The sequence below is a fragment of the Heterocephalus glaber genome, unplaced genomic scaffold (assembly GCF_053883595.1).
Source record: "Heterocephalus glaber isolate CG9 unplaced genomic scaffold, H.glaber_assembly_v1.0 deba00001744, whole genome shotgun sequence".
In the NCBI taxonomy this organism is placed as follows: domain Eukaryota; kingdom Metazoa; phylum Chordata; class Mammalia; order Rodentia; family Bathyergidae; genus Heterocephalus; species Heterocephalus glaber.
In genome coordinates this window covers 1,274,086-1,298,186 of record NW_028258450.1, presented here as the reverse complement: position 1 = coordinate 1,298,186, position 24,101 = coordinate 1,274,086, and the positions used below count along the sequence as shown (strand labels likewise).

The window sequence follows — 24,101 nt, the reverse complement described above, 5'->3', positions numbered from 1 at the left end:
CGTCTGCACGCGTGCGCAGTGTCGGCCAGCAGAAGCTGCGGAGGGGGAAGAAGGAAGGGGGAGGGTGGGAGCGCTGGGCGGCTGAGTTCCCGAGCGAGCACGAAGCTGCGGCCGAAGGAACGCGGGAAAGCGCACCGCGGCTGCGGGGCCTACGGTGGCTGAGTGGAGTCAAGCGCAGGTCGGACAAAAGTGGACCACCTGCGCTTGGAGATCCCTGAGACAGCTCCCACCACGTGCAGCCCTCTTTATTAATCCCCTTCTTTCACAGCGATCCTCAATTCCGTCTCTGCGGCAGTTTCGAAATTTGCTGCCAGTTCCAGCCCTCCGGGCACTTGCAGAAAAGTCTTTCTTCTCCAAGATAGGAGAGCGAGTTGGCCCCCAATAAAAGACATCGTGTTTGCCTAACGCCCCGGCACCCTTCCCATTGTGATCCAAGATTCTCAGCACCCCAAGCTATCTCCTCTCCCTGGCCAGGGTGGTCCAGGCGACCAGGCTGGGAAGGCACGCGGCTGAGCATTCTTCCCAGGCAGTGACCGTACAAGTGCTGGAATGACCATGATGTTCCTATAAAAGCCGACTCCGAACGGTGGGTCTCCAGCCTGATAATCCACATGGTCGGGCGATGTCTGAGAGCCGTCGGAGTTATTTGATGGGTTATTTGGATTCTGGAGCCAGAACGCCTGGAGTAACTGCTTTCCACTCTAGCGGTGTGACCTTGGCCAGGTGACTTCATTTTTCTGTTTCCTCATATATAACATAGAGGGTTCTTGGGATTAAATTCAATAATCAATGGAAAATATTTAGAATACAGAATGGCCGGAGTGCTCAATGAATGTTATCAATATTTTTGTTTTTGTTGGCCATGGAACTTGGCCTGATTCGGTCAAGTTGTCCCAGGAACAACTTGACAGGCATGAAATAAACAGACCTCAAGAAAGACCGTACTGTGTTAGGGGATCTCTCCTTTCCTGTCTTGCAATGCTGCAGACTCTAGCCTTCCTTCCAGGTCTCCTGTGAGCCATAGGGCATTGCCCTTAGCTGTTCCCTCTTTCCCCAGTAGCTTTCCTCCTTCTCTTTGCCTGAGCTGCTCCTCATGTCTCAACTCAGATGCTACCATAGCCTCTTTGCCTCTCACCGTTTTGGGGGTTTTTTCTCACCATTTCTTATGGAGCCCTCTTCCCTTCATTCCGGTGTTGTCCCCTCCCTCTTACCACCATACACCTGTCTTCTTAGACTGTGCTCAGTTATGATAGACAACTTGCCTACCTTGTTTATCTCTCTGTTCCCAGAATCCAGAACAGGGCTTAGCACATAGTAAATATTCAATGAATTTGTTGAATAAATCCTTGAAAGAATTAACAGCAGGAAGCCCTCTGTGGTAGACAGAGAGAATGATGGGGAGAATGCACAGCTTGAGGTGAAGGAGCTTAGCTCGGAGGGGCCTAAGCAGAGTATGAAACCAGGAGTTTAAACACGAAATGGGGCTGGGGGTGTAGGTTAGTGGTGGAGCATTGCCTACTATGCCCTGGGTTCCATCCCCAGCACAGGAAAAAAAATTAGGGGATCAGAGAAACAGAAAGTGTCATGAACTGGTTTAGGTTTAAAGATTTATGCCTTCAAGTGAGAATGTGGGTAGTGGCATGTAGGCATCTGGAGTGGAAGTCTAGATACCTTCTTACACACCCAAGAATTGCTTCTGGGGTTCAGGGAAATGATTTTTTTTTTTCTTCAGTACTGGGGATTGAACTCAGGACCTTGGCTTGCAAGGCAGGCACAGTGCAGCTGAGCTACATCCCTAGCCCTCGGGGAAGTGATTATGATGTTTATTGCCATTTTTCTTCCATGTTACTTTGGAATTCCAAAATGTCTTCCCTGTCCCTTTTAGATGCTCAGTGTTCCCTCAGGGGCCTTAATCATGTAAGAAACTTATGAAAGAAAAAATTTTAATCTACATCAGGTCTCAGCACAAGACCAGGTGGTCTTTATTTTTTAGTTAACTTTATCGGTACAAGTTTGGAGTACATAATATTTACATCCATCTTAGGGAGTAGGTACATGTACTTAACATATCTTGATTCTTTTTATTCCCTTTCTCTTTTCCTTCCTCCTCCCTCCTTCCATCTCTAGGTCCCCTTCCCTCATTTTCTTCTTTTTTGTTCATGTTTACAACTCATAGTGATTACATATTACATTCATTGTGGGTAGTCGGTACATGTACATGACATATCTTAATTTTTTTTTTTTGGTACTGGGGATGGAACTCAGGACCTTGTGCTTGAGAGGCAGCCTCGGCACCACTGAGCTAAATCCCCGGCCCAATTTTTAGTTTTTTGAGACAGGGACTCACTATATAGTTCAACTTGGCTTTGAACTCACTATGCAGCCCAGGATGGCCTTGAACACATAGTGATCCTCCTGCCTCAGCCTCCTGAGTGCTGGGATTACTGGTGTGCACCACCACACCCAACCAAATTTACTATTCTTTTAAAAAAATTTACTATTCTTTATAGCAGAGTAGTATTCCATTTTGTACAGGTGTCACATTTTCTTTATCCATTTGGCTGTTGATGGACATATAGATTGCTTCCCAGCTTTAGCTGTTATGAATTATGCTGCTGGCCAGGCATGGTGGTACACACCTGTAATCCCAGCACTCAGGAGGCTGAAACAGGAGGATCACTCCAAGTTTGAGGCCAGCCTGAGCTACATAATGAGATGCTGTCTCAAAAAGAAAAATTATGCTGCTATAAACATAGGTATCCCTGTATCACTGTAATATGACTTTAACTTGTTCAGGAAGATATCTAGAAAGGGAATAGCTGGATCCAGTGAAATTTCTATTTTTAGTTTTTTGAGGAATCTCAATTCTGATTTCCATAATGGTTGTACTAATTTACATTCCCACCAGCAATGTAGAAGGATTCCCTTTTCATCACAGCCATGTCAGCATTAATTGAGTTCCTGGTGATTGCCATTCTTTCTGGAGTAAGCTGAAATCTCAGTGTTGTTTTAATTTGCATTTTTTTTTTGGTACCAGGGATCAAACTTGAGTCCTTGTGCTTGCAAGGCAGGTGGCGGAACCACTGAGCTAAATTCCCGGCCCAATTTGCATTTTTCTAATGGCCAGAGACGTTGAACATTTTTTCATCTACTTATTGGGGATTTGTATTTCTTCTTTTGAGAAGTGTCAGGGACTGGGGATTTAGCTCAGTGGTGCCACACCTTCACTGCAAGTGCAAGGTCCTGAGTTAGATCCCTGGTACCAAAAAAAAGAAAGATGTCTGTTCATTTTTGTGGTCCATTATTTTGATTGGGTCTTTTATGGGGGGGGGGCTCTGATTTTTTTAGAGTTTTTTTATATATTCTAGATATTAGCCCTCTGTTTTAGGTATAGCTGGAAAAAAAATTTTCCCATTCTGTAGCTTGTCTTCACTTTGTTGGTTGTTTCCTTTGCTGTGGAGAAGATTGTCAATTTAATATAATCTCACTTGTCGACTCTTGATGTTATTTCTTGTGTAATTGGAGTTCTGTTCAGAAAATCCTTGCCTATCCCTATGTCTTCAAGAGTTTTACCTGTTTTTTCTTCCATCAGGTTAAGTGTATCTGTTTTAATGTTTACATCTCTATCCATTTTGATTTTAGTTAAGTACATGGTAAGAGATCTGGGTTTAGATTCAATCTGCATGTGGATAGCCAGTTTCCCAGCACCATCTGTTAGAGGCTGTCTTCCTCCAGTGTATGTTTTTGGCCCCTTTGTGGAAGATCAGATGGCTGACTATGTCTGAGTTATTTCTGCATTTTCTGTTCTGTTGATATACATGTCTATTTTTCTGCCAACACCATGCTGTTTTTATCACTGTAACTTTGTAGTATAACTTGAAGCCAGGTATTGTGATGTCTCCTATCTTGCTACTGTTGCCTAGGATTGCTTTTTCTATTCTGGATCTTTTTTGTTCCATATGAATTTTAATATTGTTTTCTTTAGTTCTGTGAGAAATGTTGCTGGCATTTTGATTAAGATTGCATTAAATCTGTGTGTCAGTTTTGGAAGTATGGCCATTTTGACAATATTGGTTCTGCTATCCAGGAACAAGGCCTATCTTTCCATTTTCTGATAACTTCTTCAGTCTCATTTTTCAGGTTTTATAGTTTTCACCTATAGATGTAAACTATACATCTACAGATGTGGAGATCTCTTATTTCCTTGGTTAGGTTAATTCCTAAGTATTTAATTGTTCTTGATGCTATTGAGAATGGAATTGTTTTCCTATTGATTTTTGCATGTTGATTTTGTATCCTGCCACATTGCTGAATTTGGTTACTGATTTCAGAAGTCTTTTGTTGGAATTTTTTGGATCTTCTACATAAAGGATCATATCATCCTCAAATAATGATAATTTGATTTCATCTTTTTCTGTTGCCTGATTGCCCTGGCTAATGTTTTGAGTATATTGAACAGGAGTGGCGATAGTAGACATTCTTGCCTTTTTCCTTATTTTAGAGGGAAAGCTTTCAGTTTAAGCCCACATATTCTTTAAACATTGTTGCCTTTTCTGGTATCACTGGGACCTGGGTTATGGCACCCAGGTATGCTGTGTGCCTTTTTCTGAAAAGAGACAGTTCTGTGTCATACTGAATGTGCATAATGTATAACCCTAAAATGTTATTGTGCTCTGTAGGATCGCTTTGGGTCTGAGACCTAATGAATGATTATATATGTATTATGCACCAAGCTCTTTGTTTCTTCATTTAACCATAACTTGGCAAAACATGCTATTTTGGAACTCCTTAGTCCCTCAGGCTCACTAATGTGTACCTGCCTACCATCATCAGGGTTTGAGTTTCTCCATGGTGCCATCAATACCTTTTTCCCTCCCTTTTTGATTGTTTTTTATTTTGAGACAAGGTCTCACTATGTAGTCCAGGCTGCCCTTAACCTTGCAGCGATCCTCCTGCCTCAGCCTTCTAAACCCAAGTTCTCAGATTACAGACATGCATCACCAAGCCCAGCTTTTTTTTTGGTTTTTTGAGACAAGGTCTCACTGTGTAGTCAGGCTAGCCTTGAGCTCACTGTGCAGTACCACGCCCAGCCCTCCATTGCCATTTAAAAAGGCACCCTCTGGTTGCCACCTGAAAAATGGATCTTCAGGAGGCAAGCAGAAGCCAGAAAACCAGTGAGGCCACTTATATATTAATTACAATTTAATTGCTAGCATTTAATAAGTACTTCTGTACTAGAAACTGTCCTTACATGTATTAATTATTTAATCACAGCAATTTATTAAGAGGAAGTGCTACACTGCTGTTCTTGAACAGAAGAAAAAACTGAGGCATGAAGGGGAAAGTTGGGAGCCTAAGGTCACGCAGCCAGGCCCCAGCCAAGAACAGCGGAGCCAGGATTTGAACCCTGCAGGCTGGCCCTGAAGTCCAGGCTCTTTGCACTGTTGCTCTGCAGCCTCTAGACTGGGAAAGGTGTGGTGATGGAAAAGGAGCCCAACTGGGGCCAGGAGATGGACTGAGTGGAGAGGGAAGGGGAGGAATGCGTGTAGGACCGAGAAGTCACCATGGCCAGGGCCCACTGAGCTTGTGCTGTGCCAGGCACACTTGCAGGCTAAGGTGCAAACTCACTGGGTCTTCGTGGAGGAGGAAGGAACTATTTGCAGCCTTGTTTTACAGAAGAGAACACTGAGGCCCAGAAAAAAGCAAGTTTTCAGCCCAGAAAGATGAAGCCAAGGTTTCTAATGCTTAGGATGTCTCACAGCTGAGCCTACAGAAATCCCGGAAGCCCTTCCAGGGTCAGGTAAGTGGCCTAGAATCCTGTGAACACATAAGGAAAGGAGGGAGGACCAGGAGGTCTGTGTGGGGGCCCTCACAGTAAAGTGGTGGTGAGGGTCCCCTTTTCCCTGGCTTCTCCCTTCTCTGAGCTCCCCCAGTCCCTGCACCTCCCAATGTCTCCACCTTTCTGCCTTATGTCCCTAACTGGAGACTGAGCCCTGGGGCCCAGCATCACCCAGCCTGGCCCAGCTGTGCAGGGGACTTTGTGGCTGGAATAAATGAGCCACGCACTCTTGGCTCCAAGTGTTTCTTTCCACCGGGTTCTCTCCTCTCCTGCTGTCTGTTCTGTGCCTCTCTCCACAGTACTCCCTGTTCTGATCTACCAGCACCTCTTCCCATCTCTCAGCATCCTCCGGAATCTCCAAGGGTATCTTGTGACTCCATTTCTGTGTAGGAATCCTGTGTCATCCCCTCCTCCCCTTTACCTGTGAGTGGCTCTTTGGGTCTCCTTCCCTATCTCTGCCTGTCATCTCCCTTGTCTCTGAGTGGCTCTCTGAGTTTTTCCTCCAATGAAGGCCACCAGAAATGCACCAGGAGCCTGGAAAACTGGGTTTGGTTTTATCTATGGAGAGATCCTGCAATCCTCCTGCCTTAGCCTCCCAAGTACTGGGATTATACCACCACCCGGCAAAGTTGGATTTTACTGACTTGCCATAGTTTAGGGGAGAGGACCATAGAGGAACCCCTGGCTGGCTCTCCAAACACAGGGTGAGAGGGGCTCACCGAAGACTTGGTGGCTTTTGCATGAAATTTAGTGAAGCAGGTTAGTCTCAAAGCAAAGCAGAGCTGTGAAGAGGGAGTAATGTGTGGTATGTTCTGAGGATCCCTCTAGGGCCTGGGAACTCCAGAGTTAAAATAAAGGTAGAGGTTTGGTGGCACAGGCCTGTAAGCCATGAACTCTGGGAGGCTGAGGCAGGAGGATCACAGATTTGAGCCTAGCCTGGGCTACATAGTGACTTAGCAAGACCTTGTCTCAAAATGAAAAATGAAGAATGATGGTGGATGTAGCACAGTGCAAAGGTCCTGGGTTCATTTCCCCAGTACTGGCGGGGGATAAAGGTAGACTGTTATTGCTAGAACTCCCTCAGCTCTGTACCTACGATGGAAATTGAGGGAGCTTCACTGTGACAAGTGTTTTTTTGTGGGGTTTTTTTGGTACCAGGGATTGAACTTGGGACCTTGAGCTTGCGCAGCAGGCGATGAAACCGCTGAGCTAAATCCCTGGCCTGATTTTTAAAAATTGGTACATTTTAGATATACATAATAACATTCATCGTAGGAAATTTGTACCTGTACACGATATATCTTGCTTTTCTTTTTTGATTCCCCTCCTCTCCCTCCAACCCTTCTTCCCCTTCTTATTTACAAAAGCTTTGTTTCCATTTTTTCCTCATTCTTTTTTCTTTCCCCCTACACCCTCCCTCATTCTCCTTTTCATTTGAACAATTTCTTCCCATTTCTCAATATCTGTTATACATTTTGGTCCTTATTTCAAATTTTGGTTTCTCACACCGGAAAACGTGGTATTTAAACATGTGTGTCCGATTTATTTCACTTAAGAGTATGTGTGACAAGTGATTTAGAACTCCTGGACAAGAATGGTACCCCACTCCATCTTGAGATGGAACCCAGAACTTCCTTAGGCAAGGGCCCTATCCCTGAGTAACAGCCTGAGCCGGGAATGTCATAGTCTCACTCTTGATGATTTCAAAGATCAAACTGTGTGACTGCATGGCTTGAGGATTTCTTGGCTCTGGGTCCTTGGTGTGAATAAGCAAAAGCTGTTTTTAGAGGTTCACATCTCAACAAAAGACAAATGCTCCTCAGCCCAAGTTGCAAGAAAGAATGCAAAATTATTTATATGTGTATAAATAAATTTTATATGTCATATACATTGATGACATATGGAAAAGATTACTTCCTGGGAAGAAAAAGAAACATTTGTTAGGGTGCTTAAGGAATTTTTGGATGAATTGTAGGGGGATGAAGTATTGTTCTGATAACCAGGCACGTAGCCAACAGTCCCTCAACGCACCATGACCTTGAACCCAGCACCTTTTTCTTTCTCACAATAACTGCCTGACACCCACTTTTACTATGAAATGCCCCAGAACCATGAGCATCTGGGGGCCCTATGCCCCCCCCATCTCTGTGTGTTCCTGAGTCTCCCTGAGTTGTCTCTGTGTTCTTTGTTCCTCAGGGTCTCAAAGGGCCCCTGAGTCGCTCGACGTCTCCCTTGGTCTCTGACACCTTGTCAACACCCCAGCCCTGACCAGCGCACCCACCCTCGGCCGCGCCGGTGCCGAGGCTCCTTTAAGGCAGGCCCCGCCCCTGCCCCCACCCCCATCTGCCCTGGGCGCCGGCTCGGGCGCGTGCTTGGCGGGCTCAGTCCGGGCCCAGCGGCGGCGGCGATGGCAGGCGTGGCTCTGAGGGTCGCTAGGCGGCAGCTGAGCCAGCGCAGCCGGTCTGGAGTCCCGGTCCTCCTGCGGCAGGTGCGAGGTGGTTGGACCGGGAAATGGAATTACTGGGCCCTGGGCGGTGGGAGGGCGGAACCCCTCGGTCCTTGAAGGTCGAGACCGGGGGTCCCACGCCTGGATGCTGCAGAAAGGGGGTGGGCTTGGGGTTGGATTTCTGGGTCCCTTAAGGGAGAGCGATTAAGGGATTTTAGGCTTGTGGCAGAATTCCTAGGTACGTTATGAGAGAGGGTATTGAGCACCTTAAATTTTAAAGTATCAGTTGAGATTCCACGCCGGTCGGTCGTGCTGCGCCTGCCTGTAATCCCAGCACTCTGGAGGCCGAGGCAGGAGGATGAGTTCGAGGCCAACCTGGACTACATAGAGACACACACACACCCCAAAGAAAGTTGGGATACCTTAGTTCTGATGGAAGAAGGTGGGAAGGTGGGGCCCCTAGACTCTTCACTCTAGGGGAAAGAGGGGTTGGGGTTTCTGTTTTTGGATATCAGGAAGCGATGGAGTGGAGCCCTGGACTCGGTTCCTGGGGATGGCAGTCACCTGTGCCCCATCCCCTTCTAGATGTTTGAACCCAAGAGCTGCACCTACACCTACCTGCTGGGTGACAGAGAGACCGGAGAGGCCGTTCTGATCGACCCGGTGCTGGAGACAGCTCCTCGGGACGCCCAGTTGGTCAAGGAGCTGGGGCTGCGGCTGCTCTATGCTGGTCAGTTTGAGACCACTCTTGGGTCTGAGGGAGACTGGGACACAGAGAAAATGCAGTGGGAAACTGGAGGCCCAGAGCCCTGGGTCTGAGGAGGAGGAGGCTGGGCCTGGGAATGCTGTGTCCTTTCTGTGCCCTCCTGACCTGCCCTCCTCTCTCCCAGTGAATACCCACTGCCATGCAGACCACATCACTGGCTCAGGGGTGCTCCGATCCCTGCTTCCCGGCTGCCAGTCTGTCATCTCGCGCTGCAGTGGGGCCCAGGCTGATTTACACATTGAGGATGGCGACTCTATCCGCTTTGGACACTTTGTGAGTTGCTGGATGGCTCCCCAGGAGAGGGTGGTGGCCTAGACTCCTTCAGCTTAAGGGAAGAGGGTTCTAGGAGAGGACCTAGGTTCCTGACCCTTGAGCTCACTTTTCTGGGAGGAAGGCACTGGAAACCCAGGTGGGGCACTGGGCAGCAGGCTCTTGACAGGTGTGTCTCTGGCCGAGCCCCTTAAGTCAACATTTATGGACTTTCCTAAGGCCCCTTTGGCCTGGCCTTGCCATAAAAGTTGATTGGGGGCTGGGATTCCAAGACCAGGGCTAAGGGTAGTGAGGAAGCCGCATCCCTTGGACCAGGGCCTGGACTGTGGCAAGGTGGGAGGGGCAGGGCACATAATATTTAAGGTGGCACTCATAGGGTTACCTGTGTGCAGGGTCAGAGTCTGTAAGCTGGAACTTCCTTAAATATTGGGCCTTAGAGCTGCACCCTAGTCCCAGCCCAGCTGTTGCCTCACCCAGGAAGGGTCTGAAGGTTCCTGTCTCCTCCTAGGGTGTCTTTGCCACAGTCCTAATCAGCAGGTCTCAGCCAGAATTTCACCCCTGGGCACTGTGTGTGTGTTGGGGGGGGATTATACTCAGGGAGGAAACCATGGACAGCTTTTTTCTAATCAGAATTGCTAAAGATACAATTTAGCTAACTTTAGGGACAGAATTCTGGTGATTGGGTAAGGTCTGGGCCTGCAAGTTATTGAGTTTTGCTGAATGGAGAGTTTATTTAGAGAAGAGCATTTAGAAGAAATGAGGGCTATGTGTGGGATCCAGTTTAGCTGCAACAGTTGCAGACCATTTCAAGGTTTTTCTTGGAAACAGGTAAAAACTACTTTGAATATTTTTGTATGTTGTACATAGTAGGTGCTAACAGGCATATCTTGGATTTGAGAGGAGCCTTAAAAGGATTGGAAATGATTGGGATTTGTGTTAAGACAAGCACCACCCCACCTCCAAACTACTTTGTTTTTTTTTTTGGTACGGCAGATCGAACAGGGGTCCTAACGCCTGCAAGGCAGGTGGCAGAACCACTGAGCTAAATCCCCAGCCCTGCTTTGGTTTTTTTGAGACAGAGTCTCCCTATGTAGTTTAGGCTGGTCCTGAACTCACTGTATACCCCAGGCTGGCCTTTTGTCTAAATTCTTTTCTTTTTTTGCTGTACCAGGGATTGAACTCAGGACCTTGAGCTTTCGAGGCAGGTGCGGCGCCACTGAGCTAAATCCCCAGCCCTTTTGTCTAAATTCTTGATCAGTATTTGGAGACAGGTCCATTTTTTTCTCCCTGTTACTGTATTTTTTCCTGTCTCTACTTCTAAAAGTTAAATTGTAGCATACATATGATAAGGGGAAAAGTGCGCAGGCGATACGTGCTGCTTGGTACGTTTTCACACGTGTGTATGGTTGAGCGCCAGCCACCCATATCCAGATACAGGATGTCATTCACCCCTCCTCCTGGCTGCTCACGCCTCTGCAAGGGACCCTTCTTGCGACTTATGTAACCACAGATAGTTCTTCGTGTTCTGGGCCTTCTGAGGAAGAATTATACAGTGGCGCCTGCGTCTGTGTTTGGCTTCTTGCACTCTATGTTGTGTTCATAGTTACAGTTCTTTCCTTCTCTTTGTTATATAGTGGGATTTGGCAAACATTTTCAGTAAAGGACCAGATAGTAAATACTATATTTTACAGGCCAGGAGATTTTTGTTGTGATCATTGGGTTCTCCAATTATAGTGTGAAAGCATCCACAGACCATGCATAGAACAGGTATGGCAGTGTTCTGATGTAACTGTATTTATGGTCTCTAAAATTTGAATTTCAGCTGGGCCTGGTTGCACAGGCCTGTAATCTCAGAACTCTGGGATGCTGAGGCAGGAAGAACCTAAATTCAAGCCCGACCTGGGGAACTTAGTGAGTTAGTGAGACGCTGTCTCACTGCTGAGGATGTAGTTCAGTGCAAAGGGCCTGGGTTCAATCCCTAGTACCTCAAAACAAGAGAGACAGAGACAGAGAGAGAGACAGAGAGAGAGAGAGAGAGAAATTGGAATTTTAGATAGTTTTCATGTGCCAAAAAAAAAAATATATATATATATATATATATATATATATATATATATATATATATATATGCACACATACATTTTGGTACCGGGGATTGAACTTGGGACCTTGCGCTTGCAAGGCAGGTGGCAGAACCACTGAACTAAATCCCCGGCCCAGAAGTATTATTATTTTGAGACAGGGTGTCGCTATGTAGTTCAGGCTGGCCTTGAACTTGCTGCAGTTTTACTGCTTTAGCTTCCTGAGTGCTGAGGTTACAGGCATGCACCACCATGCGTGGCTGAAAAAAATATTATTATGATGATTATTTTTTCCAATCATGAAAAAGTGTAAAAATCACTCTCAGCTCACCAGCCTTACAAAAACATTTGACAGGCCAAATTTGTTCCATTGGCTGTAGCTTATCAGCTTCCAGCACAGAGCATGCCATTGCACAAATACACTGGTTTATTTATCCATTCTAGTGATGGGTGTTCCTAGTTTTTGGGCAGTATGAATAATGCTGTCATGAAGATTGTCGTGTGAATCTCTTGCCCTGAATGCCAAGAAGTTGGACTTGCTGGGTCAGACAGATGCCATGTATTTAACGTTAGCAGAAATTGCCAGACAGTTGACTTGTTTTTGTTTGTTTGTTTTGTTTTATTAAGAGACACTAGGGCTGGGGATTTAGCTCAGTGGTTTCGTCGCCTGGTGCATAAGTGCAAGGACTTGAGTTCGATCCCTGGTACCAAAAAATAAAAACCATTTGGAAGAGACACTGTTGGGCCAGGGATTTAGCTCAGTGGTTCCGCTGCCTGCCTTGCAAGCAAAAGGTCCTGAGTTCAATCTCCGGTACCCTCCCAAAAAAAGAGACACTGTCTTACTGAGTTGCCCCAGCTAGTCTCAAACTCCTGGGCTCACATGATCCTCCTGTCTCACCCTCCTGAGTAGTTGGAACTACAGGAACATATGTATTTGTATATATGTATATATATTTTTAAAATGGCAAATTATTTTATGATTTTGATCCATATTCCAGTGCCTTGCTTAACCAAAATATACAAACTGCCCCAACAAAAAACAATTATCAACTCACAGCATTATGCCAAATAGTTTTCTGAACTGGTTATACATTTTACACTCAAGGTGGACCAAATTTGAATGAATGGTTTCATTATAGAATGAATTTTCTTTTGGTACCAGGGATTAAACTTGGGTCCTTGCGCTTGCGCGGCAGGCAGCGAAACCACTGAGTTAAATCCCTGGCCCCTGAATTTTCTTTTTTAATAAGCATTGGCTGAAAATCGAACATTTCAGCTCCTATGGTAGCTGGCAGATAAAATTAGGCTTTGCCTGTTAAATATGATGACTTCAAGGGGTGCTGCTCAAAGTATCAACAACTCAGGCCCCAATTTAGAGGTCCTTTAAGTGTTAGGGTTGACAAAGGGAATTAATATGTTTTCAGAGCTCCAGAGGTGATCCCAATGTGACCCACATGTAGTTTCAGTTCTCCCTCCTATTTGAAATTAAATACCTTATTTGAATTTGGAACAAGTCTTTTTTTCCCCCTAAAATTATATTAAAAAAATTCAAGCACACAAAAAAGTTGAAAAACATTTCATTGCATAGACCTCAATCTATCCTTTTTCTTTTGGCTGCCCTGGGGATTGAACACAGGGCCTCACACATGCTGGACAAGTGCTCTACCACTAACTATGCCACAGCCTCATGTTACATATTTCTTAATTTTTATCAAACCCAGGGCCTCAGGGAGGCCAAGCAAGCACCCTAGCACAGAGCTGCACCCATCCCCAGCCCCTCATGGATTTTTTTTTATTTTCAGCACTGGGGAGTTGATCCAGGGCCTTTATCGTGAGCTTTGTCCCTGTGGGGCAACCGGGGTGGAGCGAGCAGCCCCAGGATCAAAAACTCAGCACCAAGTTCAATCCCCAGTACCAAAAAGAAAAAAAAACAACAAAAAACCTCAGTACCAATAATGAATTAAAGGGATGGAGTTTAAATAAGGAAGATGATTTATTTATAAGGAGGGAAAAGCAGAAGACAGTAAGCTGCCCGAAGAGGGAGCAGGAGGCTCCGGAAAGATGGATAATACCCCTGAGCCTTGTTCCTGGCTTCTTTCATTAGGGCCTGTGACCCTTCCCTTCATGTGGGTTTTTTTTTGTTTGGTTTGGTTTGGTACCGGGGATCGAACTCAGGACCTTACACTTTTGAGGCAGGTGGCAGAACCACTGAGCTAAATGCCTGGCCCTTTCCATGTGGGTACCTGGAACTTGTCACAGTCTGGCTGTCAGCTCTCTGGCTGTCTTTGGCTCTAACCGGGCACTTTTGCCTATGTGCACATTCCTTTTGGTGGTTTTCCTTTAATTCCTTCCTGGACTTTTGTGATGCATAAATCGAGGGGGGCTTATAGAAAGGCACTTTAAAGTTAGTGATTAAGTAAGAGGATACGTGTGTATCTAGTGCAGTAATATAGTGACCCTAGAGTGAGAAATAATACAACACCAGCCCTTTTTATTTTACTTTACTTCTTTTTTTTGGTAGACAGTCTCACTTTGTAGTGCAGGCTGGCCCTGAACTCACTAGGTACCCCAGGCTGGCCTCAAACTCGCAGTGATCCTCCTGCCTCAGCCTCTTGAGTGCAGGGATTACAGGCATGCATCCCTATGCCTGGTTCCCTCATTTTATTTTCTTTATTTATTTTAGTTTTTATAGTTTATTAGTCCTCTTATGAAAACACCGCGCAATCACTCCAGACAGGCATTGCGGAATCCTCACTCCTCCAGCTGTTCTTTGGTCTCCAGCTCACTGCTAGACAAATTTCCTAACCTTCTTTGTCTGCTCTTGCATTCCTTTTGCTGTTTTCTTGAGGACCTTTTCTTCTCAAAAAGGCCATGACTTGGAAGTCTATGTTTGGGTTCCTTTTTCTTTGCATAATCTAAAGAATCATAAATCATGCCAAAGCCAGTTATCTTGCCTGCACCAAAATGGGTTCTGAATCCAAATACAAAAACCTGGTGTGATCTTTTGGCTTGGGTACTGTTGCTTTCCGGGGTGAAGCAAGTCAGGAACCATGAACTTGCTGGCCCAGACAGTTACTGTGTCATTCATGTTGGCCACAGATCCTCAGGCAGCCAGCGGGGAGGAAAAAAAGCCTCATGTTATTTTTTAATGTCAGCACAGTGTCCCCTAAACTTTCACAAAATAAAGGAAGATAAGAGATTTAGTTTATTTAGCTACAATGGAAAATGAGATTTTGGATTTTAGAATTTAAAGGGCACCGACCGTGAACTGTCCAAGACAAGGAACTTTTGAACGGTGGGAAGAATTACACGGGGACCTAATGGAAAAGAAGCCGCCAGGCGGCAGTGTCGGCCGTGGGAACTGCGAGGCCAGAGAGCGAACTGTGTTTGCACTGGGGACTGAGCCCGTCGCGTGTTTAGCTGATGCATGCAGGGGTGGGGGTGGGGTGGGGGTGGGGGTGGATTCAGCTGCTGCCGGAAACTGAAAGGCTACAGCTGTGGAGCAGCGAAGTGTACTTGATGCGTCCGGGAAGTGAAGAATAAAATTGTCGGAAGAGCGCGGAGGCCCAGTGGAAATACTGTACAGCTCAGGAAGTGACCGAACAAGTTTCAGTGGCTGCCACTGGTCAAGATGTTAGGTGTCCTCTCCCTCCACCTGCAGGTTCTTATTTTGATCATTTCCAAATCTGTAGTCAAGTGAAATAATGGTACGATTTTAACACCCTCATGCACTTTCCCGAGGTCACCAGGTCCTGACATTTTATTACAGTCCTTTTATTTCTCACTTTGTATACGCTTTCCCTGCCCCAAAACAGTGAAAGTTCAACTGCAGGGGGTGGGAGTGTGGCTTAGTGGAGAGTGCTCACCTGGCACACAGGAGGTCTTGTGTTCAATCCCCAGCACTTCAAAAACAAATAACAAGAACCAGGGATTTAGCTCCGTGGCCCCGAGCCTGCCTCACAAGTGCAAGGTCCTGAGTTCAATTCCTGGTACCAGGAAAAAAAAAATCCTTCAAAAAACCAAAACCCCAATAAATTGCAGACATTTCACTCCAAAAGACTTCGCCCAAGAACAACAGGATTCTTCTATATCAGCAGTTCTCAAACTTTTTCATCTCTGGACTCCTAAAAATTATGGAGGACCCACCAGGCACATACTTGGGAAACTAAGGCAGAAGAATCACAAGTTCAAGGCCAGCCTGGGCAACTAAGTGAGAGCCTGTCTCGAAATTTCAAAAGGTGGGGTGGGGGCATCTGGAGAGGCAGCTCAGTGGTAGAGGACTTGCCTGTCATATTCAAGGCTGTAGGTTCAATCCCCATCCATGCAAAAACAGAAAAGAAAAGAAAAAGGTTATGGAGGACTCTAAAATGCTTTTACTTGGGTTCCATCTATCAATACTTACTGTATTAGAAATTAAACCTGACACTTTTTTTTTTTGTACTGGGAATTGAACCCAGGGCTTTTACCCTGCACTACAGCCCCATCTTGTTTTAGTTTTTATTTTGAGACAGTCTTGCTAAGCAGCCCAGGTGGGAGTTGAAGAAGGTAAGATAGAAAAAATAAAGAGAAGCAGAAAGGAGGCAAGGGAAATTGTAATATTAAAATTGTACTTTAAAAAACCCTGCACCTAGGGCCAGGGGATTTAGCTCAGTGGTTCCGGCACCTGCCTCGAAAGCACAAGGTCCCGAGTTCAATACCCGGTACCAAAAACAAACAAACAAACAAAAAAACCCCTGCACCTTACAAGTTATTCAAGCTTTTATTTTCCCCTTCCAGGAAAAATTCCTAAGGGCTTTAAAGATAGGCCTGGACCCTGGGCTCTGGGCCTCTGCCTTTCACCTGTGTGTGCTCCCTGCTTCCAACTGCAGGCTCAGGAAGCCACTGACCTATTAAGGGGACAGCAGATGTCAGTTTCAAACACATGGAAATGATTTCCATTTGAACATAGCCAATGATAAACCCGACAGACACCAAAATACAATCCTAGACAATGGATTTTAGGGACAGCCCCAAAGCCCAATAAATATACCAGCCGAGGCTACGATTCCTTTTTCTCGCCCTCTCTCTCTTAGGTCCACACTCATTTCTTTGTCTGTGTACTTTTTTTTTGGTACCAGAACGACCTCAGGCCCTTGTGCTTGCCAGGCAGGTGTGGTGCCACTGAGCTAAATCCCCAGCCCTGTGTGGGTAGGTTTAAAGTCTTACCTAATCAATCTTTTTATACCTTTTACTGGCTACTTCTGAAAATTCCTTTCCCACAACAGGAGACTATACTTATTCTGTGGGCATAGGGCAGATTTAAATTCTCTATCTTTGCTTTGGGAACCTTCTTGGACCCTATCCAGTAACATCAAACTTGAGATCCTCCTGCCTCAGCTTCATAGTGTGTGGTATTACAGGCCTGGGTCACCACCTAGTTCCTTGAGACAGTTTTTAAAAAACAAGAATATGCAAGCATACATTCCATCAGCCATTGGAGCAATGATATCATCAATAGTCATGGAACTTCTGGAAAAGTCCACTGAACAAATTGTGGGAATGAAAGGGAAAGGCAAAAGGCTTTTTGAAATCTTTTATGAAAACAGTTTTGACCTTGTGGACCCTTAGGGTTCCCCCAGCTACACTTTGAGAACCACTCCTTTACATAACCTTTGTCAAAATAACAAAATATAGAAGATCTTTATATCATCAGTAAATACTCAGCCCATATTCAAATGTCTGCCATTGTCCCAGGAGTAATTTTTTACAGCTTTTCAAGGAACCAGGACCCAGTCAAGTTTCCCTGCATTTGGTTATTATTAGTATTTAATGTGTATTTAGTCTGTTGATCTAGAACAGTTTTGTACCCTTTTTGCTTTATGATGCTGAGTTTTTTTGTGTATGTGGTACTAGGAAATGAACCAGGGCCTTCACACCGCACTACGCCCCTAGTCCTCTTTTATTTTGCGATAGGGTCTTCTACAATGCTAAATTGCCCAAGCTGAGCTTGAACTTGCAGTCCTCCTGCCTCAGCCTCCCAGAGTGCTGGGATCACAGGTGTGTGTGCCACCACGCCCCGTGACAATGACTTTACAAGCTACCTGGCTTGTGTTACAGGATGTCTCATATTCTCGATGTGTTTGATTGTTTCTTCCTGGTATCACTCAACTTCTAAAACTTCTCTTTCCTACAAAAGGAAGTAGACTGTAGATTGTTTTGCGTGGGATAATAATGAGATAGCAGACATCCAGCCTTTGCTTCTCGCCAGGCCTTGTGCTAAGCTCTGTCTGAGAATTTTCTCAGCTTTCATCTTGAAGGTCTTCAGACTCAAACAGTGTACCCCTCGCCATTTGGGGGAGGAAGAGTTTGAGGTAACTCGGATTTGAACCTGGGCAGACAGACTTCAGGGCCTTGCTGTTAGCCGTGCAGGTTTTCAGCTCCCAGGTGACGGAGCGAGGTTTAAACAGATGGTCCTGCTGTGGGGTTGATACCAGGTCTCTTCTGTTAGAGTCACCTGTTCCCAAATTATCTCCTTTCCTCAGTGGCTCAGGACCCAGAGCTGTACTTTGTTCCCTCACTCCCCACCCTGTCTCAGTACAGGGTGGCACCGGGCACTGACATACAGAGCCCACAAGCTTCAGAGCCCCAGAGGCTGCGCAGGTCTGCCACTTCATTCCCTGTGACACCAAGCTGTGTATCTCTCTGGGCCTCTGTTTCCCCGTCTGGAAAATGGGTACAATCCCAGGACCAGGACTAAACCAGTGCAGCCCTGGAAGGTTGTTAGAGTACTTGCTGCCACACAATTGGTTCCAGGGAGAAAACATTTGCACTCAACACTGCTGTGGTTTTACTTTCACAGGGCAATATGCCCTTCCCTCCTAGTTGTGTTGTAAAATGTGACTGTAGTTTTTGTTCTTTTCTTCGTGTTTATTGAGGGGCTGAGTCTTATTCTGTTCCAGGCTGGCCTCAAACCCGAGATCTTCTTGTCTCAGCCTCCTGAATGCTGGTACTGAAGCTTGTGTGGCACCACACCTGGCTACAAGTTATCTTTTGGTCGAGATGCCTGACTTCCTTTCTAACTTGTAGCTGTGTCACAGGAGAGCTAAGCCCAGCGTAGAGTAATAAATAGTAGCTGACATCGAATTGCAGGCAGCAGGGAGTGGGGAGCCTATGGTAAATTTTTGGGTGCCTTTGTCATTTATGGGGGACAATTCACACTGGATATTCGTGTTTAGGAAGAAATTCAGCTTTATTCTTCTGTATTTATTTTGCTTTTTTGAGACAGGGTCTCACTATGCAGTTCAGGCTGGCCTTGAACGCACTGTGTAGCCCAGGATGGTGTCAAACTTGGCTCAGTCCTCCTCCTTCAGCCTCCTGAGTGCTGGGATCACAGGCATGCGCCACCACAACCAGCCTCTTCTGTTTTTAAAAATGAAACTGAAAATACACATTTTGGAAATAGCACCCAGTTTTTAAGGTCACGAAGTAAATTTAGTCTTCTAGTAATCACCGAACAGCAGTTCTTTGGGCAGAATCTGGCCCTTGGGCTCCACTGTGTCCCTGCTGACAGATGGGCCTCGTTGAACCTTCATAACTGTGTTGTAAGGTCAAAATTATTTTCCCCATTTTACTGATAAGGAAGCACGAGAAAGCTACTTGCCTGGAAATCATACAAGCCAAGTGAGCCAGAATTTGAACCCAGGAGGCTTTGTAATTCTATTAGGTCAGTGGTTTTTAAATTTTAAATCATTGTTGTTGGTTTTTTTTTTGGTACCGGGGATCGAACTCGGGACCTTGCGCTTTCCAGGCAGGCTGCGGAACCACTGAGCTAAATCCCTGGCCCTTAAATCATTGTTTTTATTATATAGCACTTAGTGTATCCTGAGAATTTTTTTTTTAATCCTGAGAATTTTTCTAGGTGCTTTATGTACATGAAATAGTTTATATCGGCCATGTGAACTGGGTACAGTTATCATCTCCGTTTTACAATGAACAGATAGGTCCAAAGAGGTGGAATAACTTGTCTGGGGTCACACAGCTATTTAAAGATCTAAGATTAGGGCCCACACCATCTGGCCCCAGAGATTGCTCTTTTTTTTTTTTTTTTTTTAACTAATTCATTTACATAACATGCAGACTAATGTATAATAACAAAATAGGTGAGGCATTGTCTGGGGTGGGGTGGCAGAAGTATGAATTAGAAAAGGGCACAAGGAAACTTTGGCAGGTGATGGAAATATTTTTCATCTGATTGTGATAGCAGTTTATGAAAGAAAGCCTATGAAAGAATGCTGGGCATGGAGGAGCATACCTGTAATTCCACCTACCCAGGAGGCTGAGGCAGGAGGATTCCAAATTGAAGGTCACCTTGGGCAACCTAAAATGACCCTGTCTCAAAATAAAATAAAAAGGGCTGAGGATGTAGCTCAGTGGCAGAGCACTTGGCTGTCATACACAAGGCCCAGGGTTCAATACCCAGGACCAGGAAGAAAAAAAAGATGTAAAAGAAGGGGGAAAAATGCTGCAGTCCTAGTCCCTTAGGAGGCTGAGGCAGGAGGATTTCAAGTTTAAACCCAGCCTGAGCAATTTAGTGACTTAGAGTCTGTCTCTAAATAAGAAAAAGGGCTGGGGGTGTAGCTCAGCGTGAAGGCCCTGGGTTCAATCAGAATCAGAAAAATAGAAAAACCCCCAGGGCCATGAGTGAATTCACCTAAATATTTAGAGAACAATGACTCCAGAACTATTGATAGCATTCCAGATCTTTTGAAGAAAACAGTAAACAGTAGCCAGGTGTGTTGGTGTAAGCCTGTAATTCTGCCTCTCTGGAGGCTGAGGCAGGAGGATCACCTGAGATTGAGCTTCCACCATCTCCCAGTGGTGCCAGGAACTGGGGTCGGAGCCTTTGGGGGATGCTCCAGATCCAAACCTCAGTATTGGGCTAATTCTGCTTAGGGAAATCAGAGCCAGGTAAAAGTCAGTGAGAAGAGGAGGAGGCCTATTGGCCTCTGAGGAGCCTTCGCCTGGGTGGGGTCCCGAGCCCCAAGGGGAGATTCAGGACCTAAGAGTGGTCTCCCTCGCTCTGTCCACACCTGCTCTCCATGCCCACGTCTTTCTGTTTGCTGCTGCTTCCTCCCCTTCTCCGCCTCCCCTCCCCCTTTCCCTCCCCAGCTCATCCTTTTCCTCCCTTCTCTCCCCTCTGGCGCTGATGCTGGGCAGGAACCTGGGTCTCCGTGGTGCTAGGCGCTACTCCCAGAGCTGTGTCCCAGCCCTTCTTCGCCATCTCCTGCCTTTTCCAAAAGATAATGTGAACTAGGAAGAAAACGTCCAAAGGGCAAGGGGAAGGGGCGGGGTGGTAGGGGAAAGGAAAGAAGGGAAAGAAAAAAAATATGAGAAATGAAGGATAAAACGGAAACCAAGTCTTTGTAAATAGGGAGGGGTGGAGGGGTGGATGGGAGGGCAGGGAAATGGGGAAAAAATAAGAACCAAGGTATGTCACATTATAGGTACAGTCCCAATGATGAATGCCATAATGTATACCTAAAATGAACCAATAAACTAAATGAATTTAAAAAAACACCACCACCAAAAGAGCCTGGCAACCCCTGTAATCTCAGTGACTTGGGTGCCTGAGGCAGGAGATTGCAAATTCAAAGCCAGGCTAGACAGTTTAGCCAGACCCTGTCTCAAAATGGAAAGGGCAGGGGGTGTGGCTCAGTGGTAGAGCGCCCCCTGGGTTTGAACCCCAGTAGTGCAAAGGAACAGGTGGACACAGGGACCCTCCGGGGGTCTGGGACTGTGCCTTTTCCCAGAGACAAATATCCTCCCTCTGGACTGAGAATTGAAGCCTAAGCTTTGTGAAATAGCCCTTACCCTGACTGGGTAGCAGGCACCAGGGATTCCCTCTCCATTCCTCCATTCCCTGTCCATTCTGCTCTGCTCTGCTCTGTGCTGCAGTTAGTTCCTAGCTTGGGGTGACTACATATAGTGCTGCTGGAGGCTTGCTTGCAACACAGGGCTTGATGTCTGCTGAACCCATGCTCTCCCACTGAGCTACATCCCTAGCTATTTTATTTTTATGTTTAACTTGCTTATCTTTTCCTTATTGCTTTGGAAGATCTGTTGGTATATAAAGCATATAGATTACTGTGTATCTATCTGTGTGTTACAACTGTATTTTCCAGTTTATTGGTTCCAATTTTGTGGTGGTGTCATCATTCAGAAACTTTGAACTGAGTTTAAGCCAGACTTGTTGATCTTGTCATCAAAATGTGACCCCAGGTGAGGTGAGGCTTCCGGGCTGGAGGCCTTGAGGCTTGTTGGTTGGTGACTGTCCCTCTACTTCCCACTCCTGCCAGGCCTTGGAGACCCGGGCCAGCCCTGGCCATACCCCGGGCTGTGTCACCTTTGTCCTGAATGACCACAGCATGGCGTTCACTGGAGATGCCCTGCTGATCCGAGGGTGTGGCCGAACAGACTTCCAGCAAGGTGACTCCCGCCTTTACCCAGCCCAGGGCCTCAGTGTGTGCCGTGCCGGGGCTTTCAGTGTCGGTGATGGGAATGAATGAGTGGAGTTTAGGTTTTTAAGGGGTCAGTATTAGATTTAAAGAGTTGAGCTGCTGGAGTATGGGAGGAATTTGATTTATGTGGCCAGCTGTTAGAGGATGGTTACATTCACGGTATATTAGTTATCTATTGATGTATAACAAATAACCACAAAACCTAGTGGCGTAACTACTGACTTATGCTTACCGTCTCACACTGTTTCTGAGAGTTGGGAATGTGGGAGCAGTTTAGCTGGTGGGCCTGTCCACTTTCTTTGCCAAGAACCTTCTTGGCCTCCCCGGGGTGGGGGTGCTCCTCCTCATACTTCAGGCTCTCATCCTAACTTCCTGAGTGCCTCATTGTACTGGTGGACTTCTTAACATTCCTCAGTCCTGCGCACATGCTGTTCCACCTGCCTAGAATCCTCTTCCCTCTGCCTAGACAAGTGGGGATTGGCAGAGGAGTTTAGCTGTAGGGATTTTCTCCTCCTATTCTTTTCTTGGGGGAAGAGCCAGGGCGCTTCTCCTGTCCTGTGATCCACTAACCTCTGAGCTTTCCTTCCCCAGGCTGTGCTAAGACCTTGTACCATTCTGTCCACAAAAACATCTTCACACTTCCAGGGGAGTGTCTGGTTTACCCGGCTCATGATTACCATGGTGAGGCCTTGCTGAAGGAGGTGTGGGGCTTCCATTGCTTGGGAGAGGGGCTAGCAAACTCCTGTAATCCTCATAGGGTGTGGAGACTACAAGTCCCAGAAATTCCTCTGGCCAAAAAGGTTCAGTTTGGGGGTATGCAGCATGTGGCTGTAGAAACTACATAAATCCCAGTGTTCTCTGGGACCTGGGTTTCCCCGGGCTTCCTTATAGCTCAGGAAACTGCATTTCCCATAGTGCCCATCAAGAAGAGAAAAATGATTTAGGGACATTCTGGGAAGAGCCTGTTAGATCCAGCCCAGGGCGGTGCCCCAAGGATGTCATTTTAAGAGGCCCAAGGTACTGGGCCCCTTGACTTTCCTTCCCTTCCCTTGGCTACTAGGGCTTACAGTGTCCACCGTGGAGGAGGAGCGGACTTTGAACCCTCGGCTCACCCTCAGCTGTGAGGAATTTGTCAAGTTGATGGACAACTTGAACTTGCCCAAACCTGTGCAGATAGGTAAGTACCTGGGGAACCCAACTCCTTGGTCTCAGAGAAGAGGGCTGGGCCAGGACCTCTGGGTCTGAGGGAGGAGGGCTGGGCCTGAGGGAAGATGGGGCTCAGGACCAGAACTGTAATTCCACAGAAAAGAGCTTCTCTTGATTCTGGGTCTTCATCAGGGCAGGGATCTCCCAGGCCTTGAGTTTTATCCGTGGTTTTTCCTTTCAGATGTTGCTGTTCCAGCCAACATGCGCTGTGGAGTGCAGACCCCACCTTCCTGAGCTGTCCTGTCAGATTCTCCTGTCCGTGGTCAAGAATGCACCGGTGGGGCGAAGTGGGAGCTGTCATTGCTGGGTCTCTCTCCTCTCCCACCCCTACTCCTTCCAGCTCTTTGAGCTTCTTAAATAAATTTTTTTTGTCTGTGAATCTGACTTCTATTTTCTGAAGGGAAGCTGGGGTGCTAGGGAGGATGAGGGCCCAGGGGGCTGACATGGCTGAGATCCTAATTCATAAGACAGTAGCAACTATAGATTTCCGGACAAGTATTTTTATGACCTCAGCTAGAACCCAGTCTTACCTTTGAACCACTTCCCCCTTAGAGCCCCGTAGTAAGTTACTTCCCCTCTCTGGTCCTCAGTTTCCTGATCTGTAAAATGGGAATAATAATAATAGAGTGCCACGAAGATCTGATAAGTCCACGAATGTGCTGCTCTGCTGATCCTATCGGAGCTCACTATTACTGCTATCGTCTGGAATATCTCTCAGGCACTTCCTGGCTCGTTGTGACAGTTCACCTAATGATTAATCACATGGATTTTGAGAGAAGGAAATTGGTGATCCATTTACAAAGTGTAGATCTGGGGTACACTTGTACCTCCAGCCTCAGTTTCCCCAAGTATAAAGTGGACGGTAATTGCTTTTGGGTGGTCTGCTGTGAGATGACTGTTTAGCATGGAGGTGGAACCGAGGGGAGCTCTACCGCTGAGCTGCATCCCCATCCTTTTTAAAAAATTTTGAGACAGGGTCTTGCAGATTCACTAAATT

The 24,101-nt window shown here is 46.2% G+C and overlaps 1 protein-coding gene across 2 annotated transcripts; it reads left to right on the top strand.

Annotated features, from left to right (window-relative positions):
• Nucleotides 1-221: 221 nt before the first annotated feature.
• On the top strand, nt 222-23,483 carry Ethe1 (ETHE1 persulfide dioxygenase). 2 transcript variants are annotated; one of them, XM_021250838.2, is made up of 9 exons: nt 539-723; nt 5,677-5,800; nt 8,036-8,327; nt 8,871-9,015; nt 9,176-9,324; nt 21,737-21,866; nt 22,490-22,579; nt 22,959-23,075; nt 23,286-23,483. In XM_021250838.2, the coding sequence occupies exons 3-9, from the start codon at nt 8,247-8,249 to the stop codon at nt 23,336-23,338; spliced, it is 765 nt and encodes a 254-aa protein (XP_021106497.1). In that variant the 5' UTR covers nt 539-723; nt 5,677-5,800; nt 8,036-8,246; the 3' UTR covers nt 23,339-23,483. The 2 variants fall into 2 exon arrangements, with proteins under 2 accessions (XP_004873142.1, XP_021106497.1); XM_004873085.4 differs by lacking the exon at nt 8,036-8,327 and having other exon boundaries at nt 222-723.
• Nucleotides 23,484-24,101: the final 618 nt, after the last annotated feature.